The 22,227-nt window shown below is 36.8% G+C and overlaps 1 protein-coding gene across 7 annotated transcripts in view; it reads right to left on the bottom strand.

Annotated features, from left to right (window-relative positions):
• adgrl3.1 (adhesion G protein-coupled receptor L3.1) overlaps positions 1 to 22,227 on the bottom strand; it is a 124,037-nt gene that overhangs the window by 82,459 nt on the left and 19,351 nt on the right. For all 7 annotated transcript variants that reach the window (XM_065254733.1, XM_065254736.1, XM_065254738.1 and 4 more), the window contains exons 2-3: positions 11,907 to 12,054; positions 4,750 to 4,963 (exon numbers count right to left, since the gene is read on the bottom strand). In XM_065254733.1, the coding sequence (XP_065110805.1) occupies positions 4,750 to 4,963; positions 11,907 to 12,030 (338 nt within the window). In that variant the 5' untranslated portion in view covers positions 12,031 to 12,054. The remainder of the gene's footprint in view (positions 1 to 4,749; positions 4,964 to 11,906; positions 12,055 to 22,227) is intronic.

Below are 22,227 nucleotides of genomic sequence, written 5' to 3'. Positions count from 1 at the left end.
TAAAACAAGCAAAAATAAAGATGTTTCTTTTTTGGCAATTTTAGTAGCGAACATACATCTGTCTAGCCATTCCAATCTCTAGTTAATTTTATTTGGAAAAAAATAAGTGAGTGGCCTTCAAATATTGTTGTGGGCATCTAGGGGGCCTTGACATGAAAAAGGTTGGGAACCACCGCTCTAACGGCGCATTCACACGGGGCGTAAGCGTTGACGCTTCCCATTCACTTTTAATGGGTGACGTCAAGCGTTGGCGAACTGAATTGTGGATCCGTCGGCGCCTCGTCAGTGCCGTTGCTCGCGGCATAAGTTGAACATTTCTCAACTTTTCAAGCGGCAACGCTTGCGTCAGCCAATCAAATCGCCTAATGCAAATAACCTAGGCAGAGCCAGCCAATTATGTTTATGGAAGACCGGAGCTTGTGTTGCGGCCACAGTGATTGGCTGTTGGCCACGCTTCAGACAAGCCTTCCGTTAAGCGTTAACGCTTACGCCCCATGTGAATGTACCGTAAGTGCACGAAAGATGAATTCGACATGCAAAACGACCGTGTATCACATTTGTGTCCCTTGTGAGTACTTGGACCCAAATACAACACGTTTGTGGCATCACATGCATCACAGCAAACACTACTGTGTGGTTCAGTTTCTTCATTATTACATTCTGACTTTCATTGGTTTTCCAGTTGCATCTTTAGTGATTTTGCAATTGTTTACTATATCTTGTCTAAAGAAGTGAATTTTTTCCCACAAAAACGTGCATGCACTTAGAGGGTTTTGCAGCTAAAGATAGTCAAATTTGTTAAATAACAAGTGTCTTGTTATTGAAGGCATTTCAATTACTGACTAATAAACTTTTCATTGCCATTAAAGTGAAATTACTGAACCTAAACATAAGAGCCATAAGAAATGATATCTTGTTAATTGGCATTTTTATCAGACTCTTAGATTTCTGATAAATATATTAAAGATATTTCTGAATGACCTGAGGGCTGAGGCCAGGATTAAGCAGACTTGACACAAAGTATTTGAAGAACTTATAGTACGAGTCGAAAAGATCCGGTTACAATCATTATGGTTTTTGAAGGTGGCAGTTGCATCTGAACTCTTTAGGATGGTTTCCCAGAAAGGGATTAGCATAAGCCAGGACTAGACCTCAGTTTAATTAGAAAATATAACTAGTTTCAGCAAACATGCCTTCCTAAAAAATCACTTGTGTGCATTTTGAGGCTAAACAAAGAGCACTTATGTATTTTAAAATATGTGAGTGCAAGTTGTTTTCAGTTTGGAGAGATCTTACATTTATTTTAGTCTATGGCTAATCTAATCCCTGTCTGGGAAACCGCCTCTTTGTGTATATGTGCGTGTGTCTATCTAGATTTAAAAATTAAACACATTCAGAAAAAACAGCAATTTTATGAATCTCGTGTCAGGGCAAGGCGTGTTGTTACGCAGCGTGACACATCTATTCATAGACTGATTATTTGCGCATGTACCATGAGGAAAATGTGATTTTATTTCCCTGCATTTTTTCCATTTGTGCCATAGGGTGCCAGCCAGGTTGTCGTCCCGATCAAAGTCAAGGTCAGACAGATAGCAAGCTGTGCTCTCAACGTTAGCCGGAACTGAAAAGATAATGTTCCTTTTCGTGACGCAAATGCTAACGGGGGTTTGTTTCTGTGTGGGTTCGGTTTTTGTATGCAGCTAAGCTACATCTGCGCAAATCAAAGGCAAAGATGAATTTATTTCTCATCCTAATAGGGCTGGGATGATACACTTATCTTCATGATTCTTGGGTGCCAATTCAATAATTATTGCGATTTGTTAGGAATGCTCTTAGACAACATCATATCCAGTACTGTATACTTTATTTATGATCCCATCCAGAGTCTGGTGGCTTTCTAGGTTGTTTGGCTGTAACTCCAAGTTTAGCTCTGGATGATGTTGAGCAAGATGCGCGCTGATGTTGGTCATTTTAAGATATAGGATATCAAATCATGACAGAGTTTGCATTAATTTCAATTTGGCTTTTAAATATTTGCGCTCATAAAAAATGAGTGTTCTATTATTCATTTGTTTAAATAAAGTTTAAGAAAGACAAAAGCATTCAAAAGCATTTATCTCACAGAGAGACAAAATAAAAACTGCTAATAAAGCAGACTGATCCAATGATCATACATAAACCCTTGAGTCTGCATATGGTTATCATGTTTACATTATTTCACGTGTTGAAAAACACAAGAATATACATGTCTGGAAGAAAGTCGGCTCTTTGTTATGAACAACAGATTGCAGAGACAGATAACCCGGTTTTTGACCACCCAAATGCATTTTCTTCTTGACTAAAAGCATAACTTTTCTCTGCATTGTATAAGCAAATACTAAAATAAAGCAATTCAACATGAATTTAAATATGAATATCGATTAAAAAAATTCACAAATGGAACAGCTAATTTGGATGATCTAAAAACAGTACATTTGAGTAATTTCCTGTACGATAAACATCTTCTGGTGTCGTCCGGTTAAAAACACCTGCTTCTGAAACACAATGTCTTTTTCCTGTTGTTTTATTACACTTTTATGTGCTAATTATGCCCACAAATCAAGGTGTTGACAGGTCAGCCCTCAACAATGTGCTCAACTTAACCCACGTGCACACTGCATGGTGTAAGTGGCAACCACATTGAAATTATTATTTAGCACGTGTACAGAATGGAGGAGTTCGAAATTACAATGGATGACACAGTGATATACTGTTGCTCATCGACCAGAACAAAATTTATGGGTGCACATGCTTTCCATTGTTCTTAATGAGTGTCCTATACCCTTGAGGGTCCTTAGTGAGCCACCTTATCAAAGGACCCAGGACAACATTCCTTTATCATTTTGAAAAGGGTTTTTTAGGTTACATTATTACGTTTCTAAAGATTCAATCAGGCAAAATATATGCAAAAACATCCATCTCAAATTAAATTAATTTGTTGGGAAATTCTTTTGACAGGGTGCTACATTTTAAACCAAAATAGCTGCTGCAATCCTTGGTCAATAATATTTTTGTTATTATTTTATACATTTAAATATAGCTAAAAATAGCAAAAAATTATTTAAATAACATTTATGAATTTATATGTGACCCTGTCTTTGAAATCCAGGCTTTGAAATCAAAAGCTTCATTCACTTATTGATTACACATTGATATCAATTTGGCATGGTCTTACTCAGTCAATATTAAAGATATCAAAGCTTTTCAAAGTAAAAAATGTATATTATAGGATGATTTTATGTAGAAAACTAGCAGCAGACCACGTCTCATAGTGGTCTGGGAAACATACGCCCATTTTCTCGTATTTGAGGCAATGCCCAGAGCCGTTTATTGGGTGCTACGATACGAATGTCTATCAAATGCTGTACGTAGCTCATAGCCAATCATTTCAATTATATCAGATGACGTATGTAGAGCGACATAAATTCAAACATAAACAACTTTTATCGGGTACGTGTGCACACAGCTGAAAGCTATGCAACTAAACCGGTAGGTGTATATTGATATTGAAAAGCAACACAACTTAGTGGCACTGTGACAACCACAGTATTAATATTAACTCTTTCCCCGCCATTGACGAGATATCTCGTTAATCAAGAGAAAACGCTTCCCCGCCAATGACGAGTTTTTCCATCTTTCCGCAATACCGCTATTATCCACTTCCGCAACTTTTTAAACCCGGAAATATTGCCCTATGGCAAGCTGCTGCATGTCCGGGTCTGTTTTAAAGATCGCTCTGAATGGGAACTCTATGAAAAGTCCGTCACAAAAATGGAATTATCTCTGCTTTTTGCTCAAAATGTGGTGTTTTTGCAGAAACCTACCCAAATTCAAAAGCTGATTACAAAAGAACTACTGAAGGTAGGATGAAACGATTTTTTTGTTTGAAAGCAGAGGGTCTGTTCTTTCATTTGGTATATTGTATGTTTATATATTTGAAGAAGAACATTTTCTGGAAGACATTAAACTTTTGTGAAAATCATGAAAAACGCTGGCGCTGGCTGGCAACTTTTTTTTAAACACGCTGGTGGTGAAAGAGTAAATAAATATCACTTACCATTTATAAGTTAATTGTACTTCGTCGACGACGATGCCTAGCAGGTTGGTCTTATAAAACTCCATGGCTATCATGTCTTGCCATATCCAAACATCCTTCTTGGATATGAAATTGTTTAACGCCAAAAGTTACTCTTTTTTTAAATAAACTTGCGTCCAAAACTACTTTTGAAAGATATACTGAAAAGTAACTTCCCGTCTGCTGCCGTGTTGAATAAACAAAACTGCTTCAGTTTGTCGCATAGACGTCGTTATTGTCTTGCTGCCCCTTCCCGTTCTGTGTTTGGTTCCCTATTTCAGGGGCAAAATTGGTCCATAGTTTCCATGCTAGACTTGCAGCGTGAATAAATTTGCGCGCAAGGCAACTTGGGGAAACCCAGGCTAGTTGAAAACAGCAAAATACAAAAAAAAAACGTTTGCTGCGTTTTCACAAACTGGGTCACATACCTTATATAATATTATAATTAAAATATATTAATATAGGTCTAGTTATGGTTTTATGTGTTGAGTGCATCAAATATTGTAGAAAAATGGTGCTCCTTTCTTGAAATTACTCATTTAGCAGCAGCTAAATGTGGCCACACACTTACACATATACAACAATACAAAGACTACAAAACAACACAAAGTATTTGTGAATATATCTCTATATACCTGAGACCCATTATCTTGTAGGCATCGGGCAGATAACAGCGAGTGTTCTCCATTTGAGCAGGGTCCGAGTCACAGATCTTGTCATCTGTGCGCCCATAATTGGCGCTCTCGATCATAATGACATCGGTGCCCGGGCAGCGCAGTTCGATGGGATAACCCTCGCACGATAACTCCCGACGCACCACAGCCATCTGCACCGGGGCCCGACTCAACACTGCGAAAAGACAAACAACAATATTTCATATTCTAAACGATGAAACAAATTGTAATGTGAACACAATATTTTTCAGTTTTGATTAATGCAGAATCCCTCTCATGCTGTACATATAATAATCCATTGAAAAAGGAAGATATTGAAAAACACAGTTATTGTGAGAAGAACTATTCTTTCATTATACAATATAAAGATCTCATATCTGCGGCAAAAAGTCACATCTATCTAGTTAACATGTTCAAAAAATAAAATCATCTTTCCTTAAACTACACACACACACTTAAATTATCTTTTTTACATCCATCCCTTTCCTGTTACCGTAGCAACACGCTCCTTTTCCTCACATGACGTATAGCCATAGACACACAAGCACAACAAACGGCATTCTAATGCATATACACAGACAAAGACACAGACACACACGCTCTCGTGAAATTAATCTGAGGGATGTGAATGACACTTGACTGTCTGCATGAGTTAATTTCATATTCTGCTGCTGCTGCATCTGATTTGCATACGAACTGACAGAAGAGACAGCAAATAAAGCATTAGGGTGAAACAATATCCTCCAATCAGGATTCAGGATTTAGTCATCACCATAATTGTTTCCGTCGAAATCTAAACGACAGCTTCATACACCCTCTTTCGTGCAGCACAAGTGCCCTTCTTATTCAAAGAGAAAGCAAAGGCCAACAGAAATGACTACGTGCAGAAGTGTGTGGGCCGGTCTAAATGTATGGAACTGAAATTGCTTATGGATATAATGTAGGTTATTGGTTTAAATAGGATTGAGTGCAGCCAGGAAGGCTGCTGTTGGGGTGGAACAGTGTTTCAGCGCCCTTGAGACCAGTAGAAGGTGAGTGTGAGAGAAAAGAGGCAATCGATGACAGTGAGAGAAAAAAAGGAGAGAATGAATGTGTGTATTACAGAGATATAGAGAACATCAATGAGAGAGAGAGAGAAGAAAAGAGAGGTAGAGAAGCAGTCGCTGAAAAGTGATAGTTAAATGAACAGTTTACTCAAAATAGTAACCTGTGCTATCGTATCATATTATGTCCAAAATAACACTTTCTGCTTTGGAACACCAAAGGACGTTTTTAGCAAAGTGTCTTACATACAATGAAAGTGGATGGGGACCAAAAGCTGTCAAGCTACAAAATGTTCAAGAAGCAGCATTAAATTGCCATAATAGTGATAATATCACCATGAAAGCTTTGTGTGACAAACAGACTGAAATGTAAGTCGCTATTCAGTTAAAATCTTGCCTTGAACATTTTGACAGCCATGATGATCACTCGAAATCTCTTCCCTGTGTTCCAGGGAAGCAAGTAGGGAATCTAGGGATGTACGATTAATGGTATTTGAACCTAAATTGCTATTTGAAAGGGTGCAATTTTACAACAAGAATAATTTAACCTGGACCACAGAACCAATCAAAAATCATTAGAATATTACAAGATATTTGTAAATTTCCTACAATAAATATATCCAACATGTATTTATCATTAGTAATATGTGTTGCTAAGGACGTCATCATTTGGACAACTTTAAAGGCGGGGTGCATGATTTCTGAAAGCCAATGATGACATTTGAAATCACCTAAACAAGCACGCCCCTATCCCAATAGAATCTGGACCTTATTTTGACCCGCCCCCACACATACGCAACCCAGGCAATACACGCCCTTTACTGCTGATTGGCTACAAGTGTGTTTTGGTACTCGGCCCGACTCCCTTTTCCAAAGTGTTTTTCAAAAATTATGTACTTTAAGGGTGAATTTAAAAAAATTTAGATTTTTACCCTCAGAATTTTTCAAATAGTTGTGCTAAAGTCCCATCCTAACAAACCATACATTAATGGAAAGCTTATTTATTTCTAAAAAATGACCCTTATGACCAGGGTGGTCCAGGGTCCCATACAGTGTTGGGGGTAACGCATTAGAAGTATCTTGCATTACGTAACAATATTACTTTTCTGAAATGACAAGTAAAGTAACGCATTGCTTTATAAATGTACACATTAGTTACTTTTTTAAAAAAGTAATGCAAGTTACTTTTCAGTTTAATTAATTTGATAAAAAAAATAATGTACTGAATTAAACTGAACTTATAACACGGGCCTGTTGACTGCTTTGTTCTGATTGGCTTAGAAATGTTCCAGGGGTAAACGTCTAAAAAATAGGCACAAGAGCGATGTTTGTGGTAACCGTGTTATAAGAGGAATAATTGACTCTGGTCCTTTGAATTATAATAAAATAATGCACACCCACAGTGTAGGGTGTGCATTATTTTATTAATAATTCAATGGCCCGTTGTCAATTATTCATTACATATTAATGTAGAATTATACACTCTATGCTTCGTAGCTGAGCGGGAACAGTTTATGTCAGAAACGGAGATGGCAGGGCAGAGCTTGACATTTTTGAGACGTAAATATGCAATTTCTGAATGCAGATCAAGCCTCAGCCAAGTAAGAAAAAGTAACGCAAAAGTAACTTAAAAGTAAGGTAAGCATTACTTTCATAAGAAGTGACTAAGTAATGCAATTAGTTACTTTTTTGGGGAGTAACTTAATATTAATAACTTAGTAACTTTCCCAAACACTGGTCACATATGATAACAAGCGTAAAGTGTTTTAACACGGCATGTGCTGCGCAAATAATAAGACCAGAATGTGATTTGGATAAGATAAGTGAAAGCAGTTCATCTCTGCAACACAGTCCTACAGACGCATTGGGAGAGTATATAAATCAGGGGTGGGGCATTCCTGGTCCTGAAGGGCCACTGTCCTGCAAAGTTTAGCTCCAAACCTAATCAAACACACCGGAAAATGCAATCAGTGGCTGCATACGTGGAAATAACATTCAGGTGTGTTTTATTAAGGTTGGAACTAAACTTGGCAGGACAGTGGCCCTTCAGGACCAGGAATCCCCACCCCACTGATCTGACAAACACCAACAAACGTATTTGTTTTCACATACTGTACTGAACTTGTTCAATCAGTGTTTGTCGAGTCATTTTGTGTGATATGATTTTCTAACAAATTCTAAACTATGAGAAAAGCAGTACAGGCTTGGAGCAGAAGAAATAGTGCTGACGATTCAACTTTCTTTTGTAAAGTGAAATGCAAAGAGCTATTTATACAGTAAGGATCGAAAACAAAATATTATTTGTTATTGTTTGCTTCAGCTGTTTGTGTGGATGACACGTTATATTTCTGCAGCAAAGCTCTTTACTCTTCTTCCTCAAACAGAAAATCCATAACTGTAAATCCGATTCTGTATCTTACCAATGTCATCAAAACACAGGGGGAATTTAAAAAGTGTACTTAAGCAGAATTATCAAAATAAGTTTGATGTAATGTCTAATTGAATATATTTTGTAACTGCATTTTAAAAACGAACAAAGTTTAACATCTTTACATATGCTCATTGTCTCTGGCAGTGCATGTTTATTTTGCAGTGTAAACTGTCCCTGTGCGTATAAATAACCATTAACCAACACTACTGTTCAAACTTTAGGGTACTTTAGTCACCGTTTGTCTAGAATTTGCAGAAATTTTATCTTTTCATTTTACGCAGCTTCTTAAGGTCTTATCCTGAGATGTTTTTTCAAGCTCTGCTGAAGGAGTTCATTTATTCTGGGCTCTTATTGGATGGTATTTCTGCATTATTTGGTCCAAGTCGTGCATTTCAAAAACATTTTCTTTTTAAATAAAATTGTTTTTGTAATGAAGAAAAATTTGATGGTATTGTACAGTAATATTTTTCTCTACATGACATTTAGACAGATGCCTTTAAAAGAAAAGGTTTTTAAGATCATGAAAAATATTTCAGTCAAGTGGCCCTAAACTTCAATGCATTAATAATACTGTAATTTCATCCCCATTCTAGGTATTGCTAACTGCGATCATTGCATCCTAACTGCATTGCTAAGCTCTTTAAAATAGTTTATCTTCAGGGGTTCTCAGGAAGTTGGTCAGTCAAATTTGAGAATATGTATAATGACAACTACATTAAAAAAACATATTATTGATAAGTGGTTTTAAATATACTGTATAGTTATGTTAGCAACTGCATTGCTTCATCGGTTTATTCTAGAATTGAAATTCTGTAATTATGTTTGGTTTTTGATGTTTTTTTATTGAGATTGTACATCATCTAAAAGCTGAATACAGGGCTCGCAAAATCACTAGCCCAACGTACTGGGGCAATTGTGCCTTGCAGTTGAGCTAACAAAATGCATCTCCGCCCTGCCCCTCTGGCTATCTTGACTTATAAAGACAAAAATATATATAAATGCTGTTGCATTCTTTCAAAAAAGGTTACAGTATGTGACTCCATGCAGAACTCGCTCTTAAAGCAACAGTAGCCTTTAGACCATTTTATCGGGCGCACTTGCGGTGACGCAATAAGCGTCTGGTCTGAACTTTACTTCCGGTTTCTGTTTGTTTAATGGTCTGACTAGTTGCTGAAACTGAACTCTTAAACAAATACCTCATCGAAAATAACAAATGTTTTGGGTTCCTATGTAATCTATGTGTTGTTTATTTTGCTTGCTATATAAATAAACTACTTTAAAAGTACTTTGTTATTATTTATTCTTCGCAGAGTTTACCGGAAGTTACGTGAGGACCACGAAGGCCGCTTGTTTATGTTGTTACTGCTGAAACAGTCTTTATTTTTCTTTTTGAAAAATAATCCAATCTGTAACTGAAAAAAACATTGTAGGATTCAAACTGTGAGTTTTGTGACCCATTGGACCATTTGGTGAATATATCCATTCTGGAGATGAGACAGAACAGTTGGCTTGCATCATGGAAATCAATTTTTTTGTTTGTTAAAAAAACAACAGCATCAAAAACAACAACAAGAATCGCAGAGGAAACATTGTGGTCAGTGGCCCTATAAGCTTTGTATTGGCAAAGTTTGGCCCATGGTGAAAACTAATTGAGGAACCCTATGCTATGCCCACAACATGGAGTGGCATTTTTTATCTGTGACTTCAATTTATATTTCAGTATGTGAAGTTTATAGATATTTCAGTTCGGTTAGGAGACATGAGAGGTGTAGAATAAGTGGGAGGCCCCGTGAGGGCACCGCCGGAGAAATACCACTACTCTTATCGTTTCATCACTGACCCGGCGAAGCGGAAAGGCAAGCCCCCGGCAGCTCTCTGGTGTGTTTTTATACACTTTGCACGCTTTCACTTTTTGCATATGAAATAATAAAAATATTTTTGATAGACCTCTTTTGGTCTGATATAATTTTTCGGTGTTCAGTTAGAAGCAAATATTTGTCTTGATGATCGTAATTTAATAATTTTATATGTGTTATTTGTGTTTTGATAGATGTTTTGTCTTGATATTCTACATTAAAAGTAATTTTTATTCGAACTACTTGCAAATTTTGCGAGCCCTGAAATAAATAAGCTTTCCATTGATGTGTGTGGAAAGGATTTGTTTGTTAGGATAGGACCATTGGCCGAGATGCAACTATTTGAAAATCTGGATTCTGAGGGCGCACAAAATCAAAATACTGAGAAAAGTGCCTTTAGCAACGCACATTACTAATGATAAATAAATTTTTTATATATTTACAGTAAGAAATTTGCTAAATATCTTTATGGAACATGATCTTTATCTAATATCCTAATGATTTTTGGCATTAAAAAATAAAAGATTTTCACCCATACTGTACAATTGTTGGCTATTGCTACAAATATACTTGTGCTACCTGGTTTTATGGTCTAGGGTAACATTTGATCAGAAAACTGGCATTTAGATTTTTTTGCCCAAATCACCGGGCTATAAAAGTGAGCATATTATAAAGATTTTGAAAGACATGAGGTTGAGTAATTTATAAGTGAGATTTTTCTTATTTTAACAAATATTTTATTGAAAATTTTTTATTTTACATTTATGAAACAGAATTTTTTTTTATGTTCCTGCTTGACTGAAAGTTTTATGCCCCCACTCAATTTCTTGTTTACATAAAATCCTCTCTGCACTATTTCAACCCTGAATTTCTCTCTACACGTGTTGACCTTTATATTTACAGTAAGCACATCTCATCTTATTGCCTTCTAGGTTAAATTGTTTTGCTGTATTTCTCATTCTGATAGCATCAGCTGAATGATTACATGTAAAAGTAAATGCATACATTTAACACTTGGGCTCAATGTTTTCCTGGTGAGGTAAAACCTTCCCCCATTGGCCAATTCTCCAGTGTCCTTTGAGCTCAAACTGTTACGCTTAAGGTCCCCCCCGAGGGATCAACATGCACACAGGGTCACTCTCATATGTGTAAAGCAAACACACCACACACACGTAGAGCGTCTAGACGTCTGTATCTCTGATTATTGATCTGTCAGATCCTCTTACTTCTGCACTCTGTCTCTCTCACTTTTAACAGGTTCACACACATTCACACAATTTTTATAGTTATGGATCGGCTTATAAAATGGTTCGCTCACAGAAAAATCATTCAGCTGTTTCATCATTTACTCTGGTGTTTCACAAACTGGAGCCGTGTATTAAAAGGATCTGGGAGTAATTTGTGTTTGCGTGCTTCAAATTTCTCTCTCCAATACGTGCATGCGAACCCGATCTCTTTGTATGTGCAAAAAAAAAAAAAACGTTTTGATCATAAAGGATGTGCCGTAGTTGTGAAATTCAGCGATTGCGCATGAATCATTTATTGCTCGAAGTAGAGATGTCTCAATTAGCGCTTTCCAAAACTTTTAATAAGATGGAAAAACTTTGCAGTGCTTTCACTGAAGATTTGGGAGCTGTGCAGCTTGCTCTCTTTACTCGACAGTGTACACTTCAAGGTTGGGGGGATAGCTAATCAAATAGCCTAAAAGCAGTAAGACATCTCATTTATCCATCTCTGAAAACACCACAACAAGGAAATAATTGGCTTTTCTGTGTGTGCGCATCTTACCGAGCGTGACGGGCGTGAAGAGGGCGAAGAGGAAAAGTAGGCGTGTGGACCACATGACCACCGATGACCCCGATGACCTCTGCAATGATTCACAGAAGCTCCGTCTCACGTACCTTACAGCCATGGAGATCCTCTCTGACACGTGCACCTAAAAAAGACAAAGGACACACAGATGGAGAATGTTAATGTTGCGGCTAAAGGCCACTTTCATTCTTTACACTTAAAAGGCGGTCAAAACTGACCCTGATTATTGTCTTTAATGTCCACGGTGTTGTTATGGATGATTCATAAGTGTACATTACTGTTAAAGAAAATGTTTTCATAAACATAAACGAATAACCTTCTTCGTTTCTGGAACAACTTTTCTTTTGGTGTCACCATACAGGGAAAAATAATACATCACAGCCTCTCGTTTCAGCCAATCAAATTCTGATAGATAAAATCAAGTCCCGCTTCACATCATTTCCCACTGTAAAGTTATTATTGGGTGGAATCAAATTATTTAAATTATATTTTCATATCCATTTTGTAATGGAGATCTATTTTGTCAAACTGTCAAAGGTAACAGCCATTAACAGTCATTCAGACAGGATGCGTTCTTGCATCCGGCTGCTCTTCACACTGCTGAACGCAAATGGATGTTTTTAGCTGTTGAGTCACATCTGGCTGTTTGTCAGTGTCTCACAGAATAAGCGAATGAGTTCACCTGACCATTTAGTACTAATAAATAAATAGTAAATGAGTTTGGCTTGTTATCTTACTTAGAATGGAGTCAGACACTTACTATTACTGTGATATATTATTAGCGACAGATCTGTCAAAACTATTTTAATCCAGCAGTGCACTTCATTGATTTTAAGTTTAGTTTATTATAGAGATGCAACCTGGCATTAACGTTTTGCATGTTTTAAATGAACATTTTTTTTTACTTTGAATGCATGCTGAAAAGGGAAGACAAAAAGGGAAGATTACCAAATTATACTCTGAAAGAAAGACAAACATATTTTTATGATTTGTTAATATGTGAAAATTATAACGATTGTGCCCCAAATCCGCCACCCACGCCAAATTTGAGCCAATTATAGAGGAGGCACTGCAGAGGGATGCTTAAAAATCGTCACTGGCGGCAGGTAGGCAGCTGCTTATAGCCTTGTGAGATGACTGACAGGAATGAATGAACTTCATTTCAACAAAATAAAATCTCAAGACACCTGTTGTTCGATTCTAGCTCTTCAGGGGCATTCATAAACCCAAATGGAGAAAACAGCTACCAGCATAAACCACAATAACTTGTTTATGAGAGTAGGAAATTCACTTTGTTTTTGTAATTAACAGAACTAAATTAAGATGCTAAACAGACAGCCCTTCCAAACAACAAAAACTTTAGATTTGCAGATCAAGAGACTGATGCAGCCCGATAAAAATAATTCATCGTATCTGTTGACGCACATAGTGGATTCTGAATCATGCCTTACGAAAAAGTCGATGAGGTTTCGAAACAAATCCATAACATTTAATAGAGATCATTGATTTTTTGTTGTTTGTGCATGCTACTGGTAAATCACTCGTCCAATATGCATATAACAAAAAAGATTGTGCGCATGGATGCTTTATAGTAAAGACAGAAGCATGACAACAGCACCGGATGACAATACTCTTATAATTCTCTTGAGAAGACATATGTGCTTATGCGTCCAAAAACAGCTTAATGCAGCAACCCGCCTCCCCCCCACCTGCACAGATGGTTATATATGGCCCGCCTTCGCAGAACATCTTTACCTTATTAAAAAATAAAGCACTATACAGCCACTGTCTCATTAAACTTACATAAACACTCTACAATGCCACTCATTCATTACGAGACACGTTTAAACACTTCCCACTTCCACACACTCATACATGTATACAATATACATAATGTACACTTTTTATTTCTTTTTCTTTGTCTCAAGCTCTCATGTGATTGATGGCTGCTTAACGTTAGTGAACAGGAGGGTTTGAACCAGATGTCCCAGATTATAAACAGGAACATATGGACATATGCCCACGGTACCAGTAAAGAGCATATGTGTGTGTGTTTGTGTATGTGTGTGCGGTGCGATCAAATGACCCCGTAATTACACAACCAGTAAAATCCTGATCAAATGAGTTAGGTTGAGCTGTGTTTCTTACCAAATGACTATGCAGCAAAGAAATTTCAGTTTCCTCCAGACCATATTGGAATGTATGTTTCTCTCGATTCATCATATGCATCATGTGATGCCAGTCAATCGTGTGCATTCAGGCACAAGTCTCTCTCTAACCAAAACATATGCTTATGCTAGTAGTCGAAATCGCAACAATTTCATAGCACGATCTGGTCTGCCATATGCTAAAATTAATCACTTTATTACCCAATTAGATATTTCAGCATAACCAGTAAGTGGCCATTCTAGTATAATATTGATTAATCAGTGGGTGCCCTTATTCACTCTTTAGCTTTTCGCTTGCTTAAAGGACTCATGATGTGTGTGCAATCTTTAGTTGAAACGAAGCCAAATGTTCAATCTATGAACAGAACAGATATAGCCGGCCATGCATAATATAATAAGGGTGTGGTTTAGTTTTCTACTACTGTACCAGTTCATTTCTAAGGAGTAACAGATTTTAAATAGATTTAGACCATTTTTAGACACCTAAATGTTAACACATGTTTTTCTAGACTTCAACTACAGTAAAGAAAAAACAGGTGCATACTGTACAGTACAAGCTATTACTTGAGGTGTGAAAATGCATAGTTTTCTATTATTTCTAAAAATGTCCATTTTTTCTTCATTTTTCTTAGAAATGATTCAACTGACTACACTAAGCAAGATTTTTTCCCTTACACATAGTTGGTAAAATTCTTTGCTCGCTATTTCCATCATAAGTAATTCGTGTTCAACTGTTAGAGCATTGCATTAGCAAAGCAAAGGTCATGGGGTTGATCCAGGGAACGCACATCCTGATTTAAAGAAATGTAAAGATTGAATGCACTTTGGATAAATGCATCTGCCAAATGCACAAATGTACAAAATGTAATGTAAATACGCATCATGAAACATTACAGACAGATAAACAGATAAGTAGATACTGTAGATAGATTTGATAGACACTGACAAGTCAAGTTAGGCAATGATTCATTTCCCGCAGTCATGAAGTTATTCAAAGAGTGCAGAAGACTGCATTACAGTACAGTATGTGCTGATATTCGATCTTTCCCTCAGCACGCACGCTTGCTGTCACACTCACTCTCTTTCTGATAATCTTTAAAGCCATATGGCAGTTTTAGACTTGATTGTGCCGCAGGGTGCCGTACATACTTGGTAAAGTTTCGATATAAATGATGGCACAGAAATGCCTGCACGGCACGGTCTCGTTCTGGCAATTTGTGTCTGGCGTGGCATGACCTTACATACTCCCATCACCCCCTGCAGCTCTTTGTGTCCAGTAATGAGAGAAACAACCTCGCTATCTCTCGATCCCTCTTTCTCTTATAAATGAGCGTCTGCCTGAACCCCCAAATCAGTAAGTCTCACTATAATAACACACAATTAGAAAGACACGACCATGTAACCCCCCCACCACCACCCACCATCTCGCCTTCTCATCATTCTTCACTGTCGTTTTCTATCTCAATCAGTCTGCTTCTTTACGTCTCTCCTGTTTTTATGTTTCATATTCTTCCTCGTGCCTTTTGGTGGCACGTACTAAGCTACTGACCTCTTTTTGATGTTTACCCTTCTCTCCAAGAGGGGGAAACAGTGACCCAGTATGTGAAAAGTAAGCTTTTTTGTGATTTGCATAAAAATAACCCTACGAAGTGTATGCTGTTGAACATTCTGTGAAAATATAACCTTGATATCTTCAATAATGACTTAGTAAGGCCATGTCACATGAAAAATCAATGATTGAAAACAAACTTTAGACTTAAGATTAGACTTCTAGATTGCATAAACAATATGGCATTATACACACAGTTGTAGACAAAAATATTGGAGTCTTTTTCCACTCAAATTATTCTCCTTGCTAAGCATTAAGACAATATAGACACACGTCCTCTTTCAGGCAGATTTGCAACATCTCCAGTCGATTTAAGCGTCTTCATAATTGCACTGATTGTGGAAATAGATTTTTTTTATGGTTTTAACTATTTCCTTAAAGCCACTTTCTACTTTGTGAATGTGTAGCTCAACAATCTTTTGCTGAACGTCAGAACTATAGTCTTTGGTTTTACCCATTGTGATGAATGAATAAGGGGATTTGGGCTTTGTATTACTTTATAATTATTCCCCTGTGAAACAGGAAGTCATTACTGGACAATTATGTTTCTAGTCACCTTGGTGTGCTAAGAAAATGCTAATATCAATGGAAAATACTTCAGAGATTTTTTACTCATAAAAATGTCTAGGTGTGCCAATGTGTTCAGTATGTATTAGAGAAAAAAAATTATTTAATGATGTAATTTTCCCCAAATTTGAATTGTTTTACTTCAATAAAACATCAATTAAAACTCAAAAAGAGAAAACTTGTCAATTAAAATTTCACAGCTCTCTTTTGCTCATATTTATCCAGGGAGGGTGCCAATATTTTTTGTCCACAACTGTATACATGTATAGTAACATATACATCAATTTTACCAGGAATTTACTAGTGTCATAAATATATTGTCATCAAATAACACAACACATACACCTTCTCTTTACTGAAACTAATTCCAGCATACAACAATGAAAATTGTGATCAACAATTTAATGAAATTTCAAGTATCAATGTAAAGCTGCCCCAGAAGCGACAATACATTTGTACAACTGACACACAATTTTAAGCATCCTACAGTGCATTCAGTTTGTACATTTTTTTAAGCAGGACGTGTGTTCCCTGGGGTTCGAAACTATGAGCTTAGCTTTGCTACAAAGCAGCTGAGCTACAGGAAAACTTACTGATCATGCAAAAAACATCTGAACAATATGTGGAAAAAGAGGCCTATTTAATATTACATCAATGGTTTTCAAAATGTCACAGTACAGTAACTACGTTTACATGGACACATTTTGCCTAAATCGGAATGAAATGTGCATACAAGCCATCCTCCCACAATCGCTTCATTTGCTTTAGAAAGCAGGATTATCTATTTCAGGTCCTAATTAATAAACGATGAGAACAAGGAGCTTTGTGCCGTGCTGATTATATTAATCAGGCAGCAAAAACACCCATTCACCTGTGCCTAAAACAAAAGGTCTGTTTGACTTCACGCGATGCTGCACAGACCGCCAAAGTCCACAGTTTATATTTGTACTACTTGAAGATCATATGAGGGCCGATCAGGTCGTGCAATGTCGTGTGAAGTCAAACACATGCGTTTGTGGATGAGAGTGCAAATCTGGGACTGGCCAGATATGTTATCTTGTATCACTTCACAGACAATTAGTGGAAGGAAAATTTAAGAATGACAAGACAGTCGCTTAATATTATACATAACTGCACATGCGAACTTGCGCAGACAGCGTTCCAGTTTCAGTTTTCAACCCGATCAAGTGTTAACAATGTCCTTTCAAACGTATTAAAAAAGGTATGAACCACTCCTCTCAAAACGATTTGATTTTTAATCTGTTTGGGTCTTTTTATTCCAATTGAGGTGCTTACGTTGAGAATTTTAATTCGGATTGAACATTTAAACTGATTAAAATTGGAATACAATGCTCCATGTAAACTAACCCAGTGACTACAGTACTTTCTATTCAATAAATGTAAAATATTAAAGGGACACTTATCTTTTTTGGAAAAAAGGCAAATTTTCCAGCTCCCATAGAGTTAAACAATTGATTTTTAGCATAGCTTAGCATAACTTTTGAATCTGATTAGACCATTAGCATCGCGCTCAAAAATAACCAAAGAGTTTCAATATTTTTCCTATTTAAAACTTAACTCTTCTGTAGTTACATCGTGTACTAAGAACAAAGAAAAATTAAAAGTTTTGATTTTCTAGACTGTATGGCTTTTATCGCCTGACAATAGTCCCCAGCTATTGAAAGTTACCAAGGGGACTATTCTCGACTGTTGCGTAATATCATTAAACCAATTTTCAAAAAAGGTGGAGTGTCCCTTTAAGCGGACAGAAAACAACGTTTGTCAACAATATGAAATAAATTAGTATTATTTATTTCCTTAACTCTTTCCCCACCACTGACAAGTTATCTCATCAATTAAGAAAAAACGCTTCTTTGACAATGACGAGTTTTACGGCAATCTATATTTCCACAATTATCCACTAGGTGGCGCTCTTACACAACTTACAGTATAAAACACTAAAGCATTCATGGTTTCCAAAACAGTAAAAACTCTGTGTATGTTTTGAGGATCACTCCAAATCTGATCCCTAACAAAAGTCCTTTACAAAAATGCAATTTTCTCAGCTTTTGGTATTTTTAAAGAAACCTACCCATATTTGAGAGGTGATACAGAAGAGAACAAATGAAGATAGGATGAAATGTTTTTTTTTTTGTTAAAGCAGAGGGTCTGTTCTTTCATTTGATAAATTGTATGTTTATATATTTAAAGAAGAACATTTGCATGAAACTTCTGTGAAAATCATAAAAATGCTGATGCGGGCTGGCAACTAAAAAAAAAAAAAACGCTTGCGGGGAAAGAGTAAATTTACTAGCTCCTCATTAGATATTTACAAAGACCCAATGGCAAATGAACTACCTCCTAAACTCTACTTAAAAGAGCAAGTTCCATGTTTTAAAAAACCTAGCCCAGCTACAGTAAGCGTCTATCCATTCAGGGTTGGTCAACTCATAGGGCATGTTGAATGAGAGATTCAACATGGTTTGTGCAGCTATTCGAACTGTTCTGCATTGCTACTTTATACACTTGCCTAAGTCACACTGACCATTAGGCCATGCAGTATGAGAATTTGACCAGAGGGACTCTAGCTTAGCTCCGCCTGTTCTCTCTCTCTCTCTCTCTCTCTCTCTCTCTCTCTCTCTCTCTCTCTCTCTCTCTCTCTCTCTCTCTCTGTCTCTGTCTCTCTCTCTCTCTCTCTCTCTCTCTCTCTCTCTCTCTCTCTCTCTCTCTGTCTCTCTCTCTCTCTCTCTCTCTCTCTCTCTCTCTCTCTCTCTCTCTCTCTCTCTCTCTCTCTCTCTTTCTCTCTCAAGAATCAAGTTTTTGATTTATAATGATGGCGTTGGTGACTTTTTGCTCTGATGGAGGACATGTTTATGAAAGTCTTTCTGTGCCTCAAAGAGTCATAAATCTGTATTCATTTTCCTCTATGTTTCAATAATTCAGAATTGAGCATGCTGAAATCACTATTAATCTCAGAAATGTGCGCGCACGCACGCTAAAAGCGCTGGTTTCGGTTCCTCTGGCCTTTGCTCATAATAGATTCTGTGTCTGTCTCTGGCTCACTCTTCATACTGCCAATACGACTGAGCCCCTCTGATTTATCTTTTATTATGTCCCACAATCTACTTCTAAAGCACTGCACTCGTTCACTTTCTCTCTCACTCATACAGAAGCCACATTCACTTACCTTGACTTTCAACAGTTTCAAATACACATACTGTATGCACAAACACACAGTAACAAACTGAATCACTGATAAAGACTATGCCATTTGTGCATAATAACACATGCAAGCACAATCGTGCATAAAAAAATTCAGACGATAGCGCACATTGACTATACAAACACAAATACACAATGCAGCTTACTTAGAGGGAATGTAATGAGCCTGCTTTTATCTCCTCAAAAACTGTAATTAAACTATTGCAACACATTACACATAATTTTATGGCCATTTAGTCGAGTTGGCATCACATTTTGTTTGATGTGAATGAAAAGTGTCATTCTTTCTAATTGCATATATTCGGTATGCTTCCCAGGTATCTGTTTTACCTGAAAGAGGTCATTTGTCTTTGTACAGTGTAGAAAATACATATCTGATTAAAATATGTTTTGTGATGATAACAATTTACATTACACTGTAAATTTTGACATTATTATTAAAGGGATAGTTCACCATTATGTCATTATTTAGTCACCTTCATGTTGTGTAAAACCTGTATGAGTTTAATTTTTTCTGTAAAAAATAGTAGCCACACAGTTTACAGTACCCACTGACTTTTTTAGTGGGATTAATAAATATCATGGAAGTCAATAGGTCAACAGTGTGTTTACCATCATTATCAAAATATCTTCTTTGTGTTCAACAGAAGAAAGAAACTCATACAGGTTTTAAACAATATAATGGTGAGTAAATAATGGCAGAATTTTAATTTTTTGGGGTGAACTATAACTTAAATAAGACAAGTGGTCCTCTTAAAGGTATAGCGGAAGATTTTCGTTTTCCGGGTGGATCACCACTGTTATTGGTCATCCCAGATGTCAATCATTCTGATTATATGTTGACGTATAACCGTCGGACGTGCTCGCCTCTACATTCGCTTTCTGCACATGCGCACTTTCACGTGTATGTGTGTTGTGCTACGGTTTCAACCATTCATTGAAGGTCGCGTTCTCACTGTGTTTTTTTCAAATGTCTGAGGGTCGCAAGAGAAAAAGTGTCTACGAATTGTATGACAAGAAGAGAAAGGACTATGAATAAAGAAACAAGACCAGAATGTTTATGGGAGACTATTTCACACGCTGGCGTGAGCTAAAAGGACAGGTTGGGCTTCCCACGCGAAGTTTCTACTGGAAAGGTACATTTTGTCATGCTATTTGGAGAAATCCATTTAAAATCACTGCTAGTAAAAGTTGATGTAAGCTATGATTTGCGATGCTAGCCCTGGCACAAGTCACGAACCGCACAGACACGGTAAACATGCCGACAGAAACTTGTAAACAGAGCGAAGAGAAGAACTGAGCTCCTGCATGCTCTCTCTCTGTCTTGTGCAGGCATCTAACAGGCGTTCCCTCTCGGGAGCATTTTTTTTTAAATTTCGAGGGGCGGTTCTTTTAAATAATTCGGGAAAATCTTCCGCTATACCTTTAAATATTACTTGCAATATCAACTTTTTATAATTATAACAGAATTATCTACAATCTTTAAATTTCTTTTGCTTCAAAATCTATTAAATAAAAAATTTAAGTGGTAATAAATTAAAATGATCAAGTACAAATCCGCAGCTGGAGGAATACCCATAAGCCTCTTGCATTTTAATTATTTAATTCTGTATAATTGGTCAATGCATGGTAACTCATGGGATGTAATACTGTAGTTCAATAGTTTAGATATTAAAAATTAAATGAAAATGTAACTTATTTGACTACTTTTACAGTCTTGCTGTCGTTTAGAGTGATTAACCTCCTAAGACCTGTTGTACACAAACGTGGACAATAACACTGCTTCATGTTCAAAGAAAAATATTTGGTTATTATATTTATTGGTTCTTTCTAACCCTAGATAGCTGGAAGAAATCTAAAATGCAAGCCAAACCAAAGCTGGAGTCTTAGGAGGTTAATATTCATGGTACCTGTTGAATTCAACCCATTTCTGAAGTTAAATCTTTGGTTATTAGATTTCATTCCAATACAAAACAATTATTTGTGTATTCATTATTGAAGTGTTTTGGTCTAGTTTGCTCTCTGCTGGGTGGGCACTACAGTGGCAGTGTAGGGCACTGGCACAGTCCTGTCACTCTTTATTAATCTAACGTAAGCTACAGGCTAAATGCTATTTCCGCCAATGGCTAATATTGCTTGAAATAAATCTCTGTGGTGGGTTAACAGAAATGCTGGTTGTGATAGTTTTGCAGATAACCTCTATAGGAACAGCATGGTTTGAGGATGTGAAGAGAGAAAGCTAAAGGCTAGAGTCGGTATTTCAGGGTTTATGTGGATATAAGTTAGGATTTATGGGCTAATGTTCCCAAAGGTTGAGGTGGTCCTATATATACATAGTTGTGCCATAATAGAAGGCTTTGTTAAGAATAATCGATTAATCGTTAAATTAGTCGATATATTGGTTGATGTAAAAATAGTCGTTCACACCACCTCGCACCATATATATATATATATATTTATGGTGCGAGGTGGTGCGAAAGAGTGGGAAAAACTTTTACATACACTCTAAAAAACTGTGTTATTTTTTCCCCATAATGGGTAAATATTGGACAGAACACGTGCTGGGTTAAAAATGACCCAATGTTGGGTTGTTGTTATGCAACCATGGGTCGATTTAAACCCAGCAGTGTGTTCTGTCCAATATTTACCCAACATGGGTCAAAAACAACCCAGCCATTTTTAGAGTGTATGCTATTATTATGCTCAAAGATAAGTTTTAAGTAATGAATTT

The sequence above is a fragment of the Paramisgurnus dabryanus genome, chromosome 4, assembly GCF_030506205.2.
Source record: "Paramisgurnus dabryanus chromosome 4, PD_genome_1.1, whole genome shotgun sequence".
Lineage (NCBI taxonomy): Eukaryota > Metazoa > Chordata > Actinopteri > Cypriniformes > Cobitidae > Paramisgurnus > Paramisgurnus dabryanus.
This window is presented reverse-complemented; position numbering and strand designations above follow the sequence as displayed.